Genomic DNA, 14,011 nt, shown 5'->3' with positions numbered 1-14,011 from the left:
ACAATGTAGCTGAATAAGAAATGACACTCACTCTCAAAAGTAATGTCGGAAATATATATTAATACGAAATGCATTGTACAGATACTTTTCTTTACTTGGAATCAATGAAATATTTTCCGTTCAGGCTTGCCGTTACTGAGGACATGATTAAACCGTTCCTGGAGGGTATTCGCCTATCCGCTGCTTTGGCGAAAAAGAGGCTGTTTTATGTCGACCATGCCATCATGGATGGAATTCCAGTTAAAAGTGGTTTGACGGTATATACAATGTACAACAATATATTTTCATTGAATATGATCTTTTTCTATAAATGAATACTTACAGATGTTCAAAAAGATATTTTCTGTGCCATTTAAATATCAATAATATTCCTATAGACGTCTTTTCACTTTGGTTGCTTTTTATAGAAGCGGTAAAAATAAATGTAGATATAATGAGTATCCTGCAATGGATAGATACAGTTCTAATCTATTGTATCTGTATCTATTCCGTATTAGCATATCATAGAGTTATCTGCCCTTGCGGGTAAGTATTGGTTTTGGCGTCATGTGTTTCTGAGGGTAATGTCATACTTTTGCTCTCGCAAAATAATGACGACACAATACCTACCCGAAAGGGAGGTAATTTTGTAATATGCAAAGACTGAATACACATGCTAGGATATATATATAGAGAGAGAAGACACGGTTAGTATCTTACAATACAAGGTGTATTTTGGTGCGAGACTTAGGAAAGCCGAGATGACCAGGCTCGAGATGACGAGGCTGTCCGGCTTTACGTGTCGAGCACCAAAATAAAACTTGTATTGTAAGATACTAACCGTGTATTCAGTTTATCCTGCAACCATTATGGCATTCAATACGAAAGCAAATTGAAAGTTATTTACTTGGTTTCGCTCGAAGCGAGAAGTTTGATGCGGAGGTCAAGATTCATTCACTAAACCGAATGAGAGTGGACTCTTTTTTTACTGCCGTGGGAAATAAATAAGCGCAATCACAAACATACAGTACGATATATCACTGAAACAAAATGAAAATACTCAAAAAACAATAAATACGCATCAATGAATTACTTTACAATACATACTTTTGCTATGAGCCAAGATTTTCGATATCGTAACTATGACGCCATTCCGGTGAATGTGATGTCACGTTTTAGCGGGACTGAATTACGTTTTATTCACCGGAAGGTTCAAGTTCTGGGTCAAGTTAGAAAAAGTTCCCTCATATATGAAACAAATTCACGTGATCGTATTGACGGATTAAACATTTCGTGTTGACGGATAAAGCACAGGTTTACCCGGCAGTAGTTATCGTTCAGTCCCATTAGACCCAAAATATTATATCGACGACTTCCAATACAAGGGAAAATCTTTAAAACTGTCTTGTTGTTTATGTAATTCTGGTTCAACTTAATATCATTTAAATGCTTTAAACTCTCTTAGTTGCTAAGTAATATCAGGACATCTATTTAATTATTCTGAGTGAACAAAATTATTTTGGAAATAGTTATCTGCCGATCATATATGATCATGACTATAATTGATCCACAAGAAAGATCTATATATCATTTACATTAGTTAAAAGAATGGGAAAAATGCTAAATGTATTCCTTTATTTCAATCCAATTAACTTTATTTTAATATATATCTTTATTGAAATATTAAAAATACTGTATTGAATTGAATAAGATACCATGTTTCATTATAATGGATAATTAATTAAAAAAATGTTCTTAATTTACAAGCATTAAATTAAGAAAATACAGATAATTAGATTAGTATTCCAAATATTTTAATTTAATTTGATAGAGAAAAAAAAAAAATATTTCTTTTTAATTTGATTTATTTTAATTACTTTGAAAATTAATAATTTTATATTAATATATCTTTTTTCTAAAAATAAATTCACAACGAAATTCAAAAAAAATAATACGTTTGTCATTTTAAAAACGTGTATATCTTAGTAAAAATTCTGAAATTCAATACCTCCGATCTTCTTTTACAATACACCCAAAATGGCGGCCATTACGATTGCAAATTATGTGACATCCATCAGATATAAATAGGCCTATATAACATTAAAAACGTGGTAGTAAATAATTTACAGTTGTAAGCAGTATTTGTTTTTGAAGTAATGCTCACTATCTGTAGTCATAAAACTTATTGAAAGGCCAGCTGATTAGGCCATGGGCTAGGAGGGTCCCACATGCACCCCCCCCCCAAACCTCCGAACCAATATTTTTCTTAACCCTTATGACCCACTGATCGCACAAAATCAAAATGTTAACATTGCATAAGTTGGGATGAACTTCCGGTTATGACGTCATCAAGATGGCCGCCATCTCAAATTTCACTAAAAAATGAAAAAATAGTCCATTAACATTGACATTTTTCAACCGAAGTAGACAAATGAGGTATCAAAAATGACCACAATAGAACACACTACAAACATATCAGGACCAAATAACCAAATATGTGTAGTTGATTTTTACGCAGGAAGTGAAAAAAAATAGGATTTTAAGCTCAAAAATGGTAATTTTTTAATAAATTTTTCATATTTTGCTTGACGCAACAAAAAACGTTTTCCAACCGCAAACTATTATTTCTAATTAGTTTTTGTCCACTTTATAAATCAGTTTAAACAAAAACAAGAAAAAAAACAATGTTAACACTGTATAAGTTCCGGTTATGACGTCATCAAGATGGCCGCCATCACGAATTTCACTAAAAATGAAAAATATTCATAAAAAATTGACATTTTTCAACCGAAGTAGACAAATGAGGTATCAAAATGACCACAATAGAACAAGTACATATCAGGACCAAAACATCCAATATATGTAGCAATTTGTATGTTGGAAATGAAAAAATAAGATTTTAAACTCAAAAATGGAATAATTTTTCAACAAATTTTTCATATTTGTCTTCATGGCAGCAAAAAATGTTTCCCAACAACAAATCATTATTCGTAATCAGTTATTTGATATCTTATCAATCAAGTAAAACTGAATGAAAAAAACCATCAAAAATTAAATTATATAGAAATGCCAAAAGATAATTATTAGTTATACTCCCTCATTAGGTTTACAAAACATCACAGGTGCCGTATAATGGGCATATACTATTTTTCGTGAACCACCGAAAACTCGCATGACCTCTTAACTAAGCATCTCAAAAAATAATTATTACGTGCACAACATCCTCCTGATAGAGTAAACAAATATAACCTATAGCCTGTTTTTTTCTGGTTTATATCCTTTTCCAGAACGTTTGTGAGTCTTTGAAAATGAGAACATTCATTGTTTATTTTCTTATGCATAGCATAGGCAAAATGTTAGATGGTTACTACAAGTGTCACATATTTCTTTTCACCGGTTCTTAATGATAACCATTATCATTGTATGTGCTTTCTCGCCTCACTGCTCCATCCACTGACGAGACTCGGGCATGTCTGGTAGCTGGTAGTTCCAAATTATCAGAATAATCGAGATATCAGTATCAAATTCGTCGAAAGCCATAGCGTTGTCTTCAATGTCGATGAGCTGATGTGACGGTTACATTACCAGTATTGTTCTAGCCTGTCATCTTTCATAAACCCATACCTTGGCCAGAGTTCATATCAGGAACAATAGGTTCAGAGATGTGTGATCTCCCTCAGATTCTAACATATCGTATATACTGTTCCAGACTTCTTCGGCATAATAGAAACTACACCAGATCCACATTATTCGAATGGTGGAATTGGTTCTCCTTAGCACATAGCTCCATAATTTGTATGAAGTACCATTCATTAATCTAGTGGACCCTCGTGCGCCCGCATAAATGGCAACAGGTGATATCATCGAGGTCATTAATGAGGCCATTAATGTTAAATGTTTTATCATTATGTCTGACTTTGTCCCCACTCCCCTTGAAGGAGCGTGGTTGTGTCACCATCTGGTGGATGCGTAAAGTGACAATTGAAGAGCTCCCTCCAGAAAATAAAATAATTGTCTAACAGTGCAATTCAAGACTTGGCAAATATTAGAACTTCACTGCAAGACCTCATTTAATGACCTCAAAAGACATCCTCCTGTGGCCATCTATGGTCACTGAAAGTTTCATCAACGAATGAGAAATTCTGTGTTCATACGAAAAAAGGAGAACCAGCCTCAAAACTTCGACAGAATTTGGATCTGATAGGTTCGGAACCATCATATACGGATATTTGAAATCACTAGGTTGGAAACAAGGAAGAGCTCCTACATCCCGTGACACGTGATGTATATTCTTATGTTAACTCTGGCCATGGACGGTTGACAAGCTACAACCACGATGGCAACCCGGTAATGTCAGCTCATCAGCTCATCGCTATCGAAGACAAAGAACTAGTGAAAGAAATATGTGACACTGTTAAGTAACCATCTGACATTTCCTGATGTTATACACAGGAAATAACACTGGATGTGCTCATTCTAAAAGGCACAAAACGTTTCGGAAAGTGTCATGGTATTTACGGTATGACAGAATTACCTCAGTTTTAATTTGATACCATATAGCTATTAGTTGGCATTTTGCTGTAATAATTCAGTTTTTGAGACGCTACTAGTGTACAACATTTCGAACATGAAAGTGAATTATTTTGAAGTCCCACTTAGATATTCGGCCAAACTAAAATACTTTGTTAAGATTTAAATTTTCAATAGCCACTATTATATTCAGGAAATTCTAAGACACCAGGAAACTGTAGTCTCGTCGGTTTGGGAAAAATACACTATCATATGACCTGTATACGCAAACGGTGATGCTTTGTAAACCAAATGATGGTTTAACAATAATTCTCTTTTGCATTTCTGTATATTTTGTTGTTGTTTTTACTGATTGACAAGAGATCAAATAACTGATTACGATCAATAATAATTGTTGGGAAACATTTTTTGCTGCATGAAGACAAATATGAAAAATTTGCTGAAAAAAATTACCATTTTTGAGCTTAAAATCTTATTTTTTCATTTCCTACGTACAAAATCGCTACATATATTGGATGATTTGGTCCTGATATGTATTTGTAGTTCTATTGTTGTCATTTTGATACCTCATTTGTCTACTTCAGTTAAAAAAATGTCAATTGTTATGAATATTTTTTCATTTTTTAGTGAAATTCGTGATGGCGGCCATCTTGATGACGTCATAACCGGAACTCATACAATGTTAACATTGTTTTTTTTATTGTTTTTGTTTAAACTGATTTAAAAGTGGACAAAAAAATAATTAGAAATAATAGTTAGCGGTTTGAAAACGTTTTTGTTGCGTCAAGCAAAATATGAAAAATTTACTAAAAAATTACCATTTTTGAGCTTAAAATCCAATTTTTTCACTTCCTGCGTAAAAATCACTGCATATATTTGGTTATTTGGTCCTGATATGTTTTAAGTGTTCTATTGTGGTTATTTTGATACCTCATTTGTCTACTTCGGTTGAAAAATGTCAATGTTATGACTATTTTTCATTTTTTAGTGAAATTATGTGAGATGGCGGCCATCTTGATGACGTCAATAACCGGAAGTTTTCCTCCAACTTATGCAATTGTATAACATTTTGATTTTTGAACAATTGGTCCCATAAGGGTTAAATAGTTCGGCGGTTTGTGTGGGGGGTGCAAGTTGTGGACCCAAACGGCCTAGATTGATAGGCTGCGTCAGAGCTACTTCAGCTTACGTAACAGTAATATAACACCGACCTTAAATTGACACCACAAGCCAAGGGTGAAAATAGCCCCAAGTCCTAATTAGGGCGCACTTGGAGTTTTGGTCAGGTACGACCTCTTTATTGTTAATTCTCAAACCACTGGCCTGGATATTGGTAGTCTTAGTAAAAGTGAAACTGTGACCAACGGGCATGGCTTTTAGAAATAGGGGCATTGACTTCATGACAAAGGGCACGGCGCTACGCGGCGCATCGGGGACTGTGGAACAGTCCCATTAGACCCAAAATATACTTGGATAGCGGCAAAGATGTGGTAAAACCGTGCCGATGCTTCTCACCTTGAAGCAAATACCCATGCAGGTACATTTGTTAATATCAAAATGGTTGTACTTTAAAAACACATGCTTTATATTATAAATATTAACTGAGATCGGTAGTCTCGAAAATCATAAGTTTGCTACCATCCAGTAATTGACTATTTCTACATTAGGAAGCAATTTAATAAACCTGAATTGTTTACACAGGTATCATTTGTTTTGTTCTGTAACTTTATCTTAGATTGACGTCATAACTATTAAGACCTTTTACATTTTTATTTCTTTTATACAAAAACAAGGATGTATCTACAAAAAAGGACTTTATAAAATTTGTTATCACGTGGCTGATATTTGTAACTAAAGACTAATAGAATCTTCCATGGGTCTGTGAAGTGGACAGGGATATCTCAACTCGATTGAAAGATTTTGGCCGCTCAACCCGAGGCTGACGGCCAAAATCTTTCACGAGGGTTGAGATATCCCTGTCCACTTCACAGACCCATGGAAGATTTTTTTTCTCCCATACTTAGTAGACAAAATGATAAAATTCCACTTGGTTTCCAGCTTTTTCATCGCGCCATGATCGCAAGAACGTCGTTATGCGTAAAATTGATGACGTCATCTACAATGCGCGCCGCAGTAACGTTGCATGTATTGATGACGTCACGTTATTGTCTAGCGCGTGTGAGCTGTCTTACACCCCCCTGTGTAAGATAGGGATATATTTCCCCTAGCAACCACGGGATTATATGACTCTTTCATATGTACATATGTAGGATAGAACTATTCCACCCGAGGGTACAGAATTTTGGGTCAGAACCGAGGCTTGCCGAGGTTTCTGACCCAAAATTCTGTACCCGAGGGTGGAATAGTTCTATCCTACATAATTTACATATGAAAGAGTTATTTTCTCACATTGCTTGTCGAGTTACTTGCACGAAAGGTGAGGCAGCCATTTTGTTACAAAATCTTAACTTCTTAAATAATTGATCGATTTTAAAAATAAGAACGCCATTCGAAAGAGCTCGTCAAAGTTTGGTTTATCTTTATAAACATAAACAAGAAATCTTAGGTAAAACGGTTTGAAATGCAAATTAAACAAATGAAATGGTAAATAAATCCGGCAAATCAATCGAAATAGAAGAAAAATGACGTCAACTTTGGCTGATATGACGTCATCTGATTGTTCGGCAATTGTGACGTCACAGCTATGTAAGATAGATTTATCTTACATAGCTGTCTTTCATGGGACAACTCTATCTTACATGGCTAGCTATGTGAGAAATCCCTGTGAAGTTTGTGAGAAAGACATATCTGTCATTGATACTCCAGGTCCGGGGGTTACTATCACTTTCGTAATATCCACCCCTGGAGTATCGCATCATAACACTGAAGGCTTTCCGTCTTACAGATTAGCACTCAAGGCACTTGTCAGTCCGAACAGCTGGATTCAAAAGGTGATGGCGATCGAGATACATGGGTTGTTTGAGCTAATTAAAAGAAGGGAAGGGTTGATGAGAATTTACACTTATTCAGTTTACCCTATGTTGGAAATTAAAATTGTAAATATTCTGAAAAATTGTCGATTGATAGCTTTTGTACATTTTGTGGAAATACGTATTCAAAACATTCGATTTCTTCACACTAATATAACTTTCATCTAGATAATTTACTCCACAATTTCATGCTCACTGAAAATCTAAAGGCGAACTTTCTTCTTAAAGCTGCGTCAGTTGTTGAATTTGGTCATTATTTTCATATTCAGGTTTCATCATAATGAGGTAAAAACAGTATAAAGCTAGTATATTAATAATCCGAAATAAAAGACCACAATAAATTCAAAGTAAAATCAAAATCAATTCCATGGAAAAATATATTCAGCCACTATAGGGCCTTCTTCAGTCCAAAAAAAACCACTCTTCATCAGTTGTTTGTTTTGTTTATTATTAGATTGGAAACATGGCGGATGGATGTCGATGGAACACTGCCAAATGAACTAGAGAGCAGAGGAGTATGTATTTCTACTCTTTTGTTATTATAGTTAGCAATAATTATTTTAAGAATAATCAACCATGTTTTCTATTTTAAAGTGATATTTTGTTGTTGTTCTGGGGTTTTTATTTATGTTTTTTTTTTTTTTTTTTTTTTTTTTTTGGGGGGGGGGGGGTTTAAGTGTAAGAGTCTAAGAAAAATTTGATAAATTATTAACTATTCTAATTGAAAGACATGCGAAATAGCTTCTCCTCGTATTCGTGTTGACACCATGGGTGGTCATCTAGCATTTTTTACATTTTTGCTAAAGCTACTGGACCAGACGGTACTGAGTGGCTACCACTATCGGGATGACGCTTTAGCACTGTATAACATCATAAACAGCTACGTCACCGAATACTAGGACCTCTATATGGTAAAATCAATAGACCATACTGTATACCGAATTTCTTTCGCGGCTACTAAATGTATATATATCCAAGTTTCAAAATGAAAATAGCTTATCATTTATTTACAGATGAATAGTCTATCGTTCTTTAATTGTCCATTCAACTTTTCTACAAGATAACTTAACTTTGAACTATCTTGGTTCATTGTGTTATATCTTACAATCTGAACTGTACCACCAAGTGATTTTCAAGGGTGATTGAATTTTGCGCATTTTGCGAGCCGTACGAAACCACGAAAATCCATACCTGCGAAAATACTCTAAAGCAAAAATAGACCTAGAAATCAAATCGCCATTAAATACCGTTATGTATAGAATGCGAAAATAACTTGATTTACAGAATATCATAATTTATGATAAACACGTCAACTTTTTGTACAGGGAGTCCATTAAGAATGATCTATCAATAACGCGGCTGATCTCGTGTGTATTTTGAACTCCATTATTTTCACGAGCAGTGCCGGCCATGCGGCTGCTAACTTTCCACAATACGACGAGTACGGCTTCCCTCCAAACTACCCCGTTGTCATTAAAGGGGATCCCCCCAAAAACAAGGTATGATGTTGATATCAAATAAAAAGTGACGTATGATTGTTTTCTAAATCCTTTATTTCTTTTTCTTTGTTTTCAAACTTAATGTGAATTTCTGAGTGACTCAATAAAAAGCGAGAACGCTGTAAGACAGTGACGTTATTCTGACGTCACAATGGAGATAATGACGTCGGGCATTGATCTGAGAAAATAATCCCTTGAATAACCAACGGAATCGTACATAAAAACCCTATTTAATACTGTCAAGAATTTGGAAGACATTGATGTTACTCTTTATTGTTTTTTTCCATCGGATTATGGAAAACAAGTTTACAAACTTTCGTTAGAAGCTGCATATTAGTTGGGTTTTTTTATGGGAAAAAACAAACGCCCAATCCTCTCAATTTCGCAATATTGTTTTTTATGGTTTAGAGTTATTGTAAGAATTCATGGGTTTAACGTTATTCGTAAGTATTATGTTTCGCTGACGAAAACATACACGAACAAAATTTGATTTTAGCAAATAGTTTCGAAGTCAATTTACCTAAGCTTTATGACGTTTCTTTATTTCAGGAAGCATTGACGGAATCTTGCATTTTGAACGCTCTCCTGGACAAGGCTGTGACTGTTGAAATCATGATCATCACGAAACTTCTTAGCTCTTTTGGAACCAACAAGCTTGGAGATTTTGAAATAAAATACATTTATGATCCGAAAGCTGAAAGAGTCTTGCATCGGTAGGTTTTTTTTAAAATTAACAAAACCATTATGTGTGGTGACAACATTTATATTCGTCCCGGATATTTAGTAGGATATTTAGTAATACACAGTTTTTTTATACTCTAAGTAATGGCATTTTTCAGTTAGGAATGCAAATTTGAAAGAGGCGTTCAAGCAGTACCTTTTATACAGTATAGATTTAATATATAGATAGCACAACTAATGGTTTTTATGAGTACCTTAACATACGAGCTCTATTTAAATCTTTAAACATTAAACAGCAATAAACATAAAATGATGTGTAGAAGAAAAAATAGGTATAAGCCTTTATGGCTATAATCTTGATGTGTTTAGATGTAGATATCAATACCATGATTAATTACATATCTGTAAAGTGTTTTGGAATACCTTCTCTGCCTTCGTTAAATCTTGTAAAATAGGATATTTTAATAAGATAATTTTATATCGAACATCATATATTTTGCAGATTTAAGAAAGAGCTTGCCGAACAAAGTCAGCACGTAAAATCTTTAAAGAAGACACGAGAATTTTCTTACCAGTGGCTGGATCCGGAGATCGTCCCAAACGCCATCAGCATATAACTCATGCTACACGTGATACTGCCATATCAACATTTGTACATTTCATCATATCATCAGTTTACAATGTTTTTATCTATAATAGTCCATTTTACACAAGCTACTGATCATCAGGCGTGTTTTTGGATACTTGAAATACTTTTAATAACATCAACACTTTATATATATCATATTACATATTATGTGTATCTTTATATAGTATTTTAAGATTTTCCTGTTATTTGTTCAATTTTCCTACTTGAATAAAAAGTTGCATGAAATAAAAAAAGTGTTTATAAAAACAGGGGCGTAGGAAGCGGGGGGGGGGGGGGGGGGGGCAACTGCCCCCCCCCCCCCTCCGTTCCCCAGGACGGGGGGGCAAACATGTCTTTTTGCCCCCCCCCCATTTTCGCCGACTGAAATGTTCTAAAAATGCATATTTGAAAGAAAAAAGAGTCCTCCTGCACAATTTTCGTACTTCATTCTAAAAAAATTTCTGCTGCGCGGCGCATTTCCTAAAACGTTCAAGCACATAATGTTCAAACCTTTAATAGTAGTAATTCAATACACATGAACTACACTAAAAATGTCCATTAAGGGATTCTACGTACTGCATTTGTATTTCAAAAATGTCTCTTAAAAGATTACTTTGTTTATATGGCTTAGCAAGACATTTAATTCATTATTATTTTGAGTTACAAAACAATGTGCCGATGGTGTGAAGCCGGTATGTTCAGATCGAGCAGGGCTGCACAATGATATGACGACACAATTATCACAATTATCATTTTTAAATGCAGGTTACTTTAAATCGAAAAATTACCATGGTAAGAACGCTTTAATATCATTAAAATACATCGTTAAACATTCTAAAATCGTAATTTTTTTTCCCGGGGGAGACCCCCGGACCCCCCAAACTCCAAAATCTCGCGCCTTCGGACGCTCGCAAATTCATCAAAATGCATTGTAAAACTCATCTTAGCCATTCTAAATCGTAATATTTTTTCCCGGGAAAGACCCCCGAACCCCCATAACACCAAAATCTCGCGCTTTCGGGCGCTCGCAAAATCATCAAAATACACTGTAAAATTCATCTCAGCCATTCTAAATCGTAATATTTTTCCCGGGGTCGACCCCCAGACCCCAAAATCTCGCGCCTTAGGCGCTCACACGCTAATTTGGCCAGTTTTCGTTAATTTCCTTTTAGCGACCCCACTGTCTATAAATGTGTACAAGGATTATATTTAATGATATATGAAAAAAGTATATAAAGTATATATGGTTGTGTGTTGAATTAATCTCCTCCTGTAGGTGCGGCGGGGGGGGGGGGGGGGGGGGAGGACCTTTGCCCCCCCCCCCCCCCCCCCATTACGTTTCATCTTCCTACGCCACTGCACAAATTGTAATAAACCTTTTGAAATGCTGTCAAAAGTAGTCTCGTATTTCACCACTGAAGGCAATCGGCCAAACGAATGTCTGATACTGTCGTGTTTAAATTTTGCAACCGGTAAAGGGTGCGCTAAAACGGTAAACAAACATGAACGAATTCACAAATTTTTGTGCATAACGACATTCTGAAGAATGTAAATGTTGATATCTTTAACTGAACATCTATTTGTAGTTGTTCAAGTGTGTCTTACCGCTTTTTGCAAAATTTGTATTTTTCATATTTGTGGGTGTGGCGGGAGTCTGAGGAATGTGAGACTATGTCAAAAGTATCATGACGTCATATTCACGCCAAAAAATGACGCGAAATTGTACGATTGGCAACCCAGTCCTGCAGTGAGATATCCATAAAATGAATCACATATTCAAATTAATTCTTATAAGTCAAATTTACTAAAAATAATTTCATCAAAATTCATTTTTGGACTCTTTTTTTCTGTCTGTGAAATTATTAGCTTTTATCTCAGCCAATCAGAAGTGACGTTACAAACGTCATCAACATCACTATAAACAGTAATTGAGTTCAAAATTATTCAATTATTCGATTATGTGAGCCTGCAGAAGGTAGCGCTATATATACAGAGTATTCATATCTACGACCTTTTCTCTTAATCATGTCTTATTACACCCGTGGTTGAATATGCTACTCAGGTATGGTCTCCAGTACTGAAAAAGGACCGGATAGCTTTTGAAAACGTACAACGGAGAGCCACTAAGAGGGTTTAAGGTCTACAACACCTAACGTGTCTAGAAAGACAAATAAATCTAGGTCTTCCAAGATTATTTATTATTTATTTATTCCATTACCATAAATAAGTATCTCTTCTTCTATTTCTGTAAAAGCACTTTCTGATGAATAAACAGTATTTTCCGGGGGAATGTATGTACAACCAATTAAAATGTGTGAGCCTTGAGCCAGCGTTTGTTATCTGACATTCAACCCATTGAACAAATTCAGAATTAGATCGATGAAATTGTAAAATATTTGACAAGCTGGATTTGTATAATATAACAATTACCCCTAACTTTTTCTTACATTTCTGTGTGTGTTTAGCATGGAACGTATAACCCTCTGGTGAGTTAATATCATCTAATAGGTCAGTTTGAGATTCAACACATAGTATTAAATCATATTCAGTAATTAAGATGTAAAAGTCTGGATTAATTAATTTTGATTTTAAGCCACAAACATTTAAGAAACATAAGCTTAATTGTTTTCCATTAGTTGGTTCATTAAGAGCAGTGTCTGGGTGACTGTCCTATTCACGATTTACCGGGGGTCGGGGTTCGTGGTAAGGACGAGGCGCGTAGTGGGGGACATTGTTTATATAGCGTATCGTAGACCAGTCTCGCGTTTTCACCCCTGCGTTTGGCTTCCCTTAGCTGTGGAGTCAACGCGGTTCGTATCTGGACTATCTCAAGAGCGAATTGCTGAAACACCGAGAGAATACTTGGCAAACCTGGCGATGATTCCCGGAGGTTTACCGTCGTTTCTCCTCCTCAACCTTTGCACGTTTTGAAGTGGAATGGTTCCTACATCTTCTATCCCCAGTTCCTGATCAATGAATTTTTTCAATACCTGCTCGCTGTTTTCTTGTTCATTGCACGCGATTCCATTAAAAATCAAATTATACTTCATCGAGTGCGTTTTCAATTTAAGGAAGTCTTCCTTCAACTGATCATTCTCTTCCAGTAGTTCTCTGTTTCTATGCTCAATGGTAGCAACTCTATTTTCAATTTCATAATGATGACTTTCTTCTTTTTCCAATACACCACCATGTTTTTTGTCGGTAGGCATTGTGGCATGACCGTCATGGCTGAGACACCAATCAATAAATGCTCGAAATTGATTTTCAATTACATTTCAACCTCTTTATATATACATATCAAAGAAACACAGTTAAATCCCCTGTTAAAAACACCATGAATATCGCACTTTATCATATACGCGTTTTGTTTTATTGACGTTCCGGGTTTACCGAGTTTCAGATACCGAGAAAGATATGTGCCCTTATGAAACCGTAAACGTTACCAATGGATTCGTGTAAACAAAAAACACCAGACGGTGGGATGATGTTATGGTATTCCGGATATCTCTATAAAAGAATCCTATTTGCACACAAAGCCTACACCTGTGCTATTAGAGTGCCATGGGGGTGAGTGTTTCTAAATGTCTTTATCAAATTTCACCATTAATGCAAATTATTTAATTCCACTTTTTCGTATTGTTTAGTTAGTTTAATATATGTGTATTTGAAATCAATTTCTTCATGTTTCATGGGTAAATGTCTGG

The 14,011-nt window shown here is 35.2% G+C and overlaps 2 protein-coding genes across 2 annotated transcripts in view; both read left to right on the top strand.

Annotated features, from left to right (window-relative positions):
• LOC138327063 (polyunsaturated fatty acid 5-lipoxygenase-like) overlaps positions 1 to 10,296 on the top strand; it is a 31,468-nt gene extending 21,172 nt beyond the window's left edge. The window contains exons 4-8 of the mRNA XM_069273051.1: positions 125 to 257; positions 4,222 to 4,397; positions 8,902 to 8,998; positions 9,548 to 9,711; positions 10,182 to 10,296. Coding sequence (XP_069129152.1) covers positions 125 to 257; positions 4,222 to 4,397; positions 8,902 to 8,998; positions 9,548 to 9,711; positions 10,182 to 10,296 — 685 coding nt within the window. The remainder of the gene's footprint in view (positions 1 to 124; positions 258 to 4,221; positions 4,398 to 8,901; positions 8,999 to 9,547; positions 9,712 to 10,181) is intronic.
• Positions 10,297 to 13,375: 3,079 nt separating this feature from the next.
• LOC138327786 (allene oxide synthase-lipoxygenase protein-like) overlaps positions 13,376 to 14,011 on the top strand; it is a 75,288-nt gene continuing 74,652 nt past the window's right edge. Inside the window, exon 1 of the mRNA XM_069274169.1 lies at positions 13,376 to 13,874. Coding sequence (XP_069130270.1) covers positions 13,869 to 13,874 — 6 coding nt within the window. The 5' untranslated portion in view covers positions 13,376 to 13,868. The remainder of the gene's footprint in view (positions 13,875 to 14,011) is intronic.

Source organism: Argopecten irradians, chromosome 7 (genome assembly GCF_041381155.1).
Source record: "Argopecten irradians isolate NY chromosome 7, Ai_NY, whole genome shotgun sequence".
NCBI lineage: Eukaryota > Metazoa > Mollusca > Bivalvia > Pectinida > Pectinidae > Argopecten > Argopecten irradians.
Note: the sequence above shows the minus strand (reverse complement) of the source record. Positions and strands in the feature narration are given on the sequence as shown.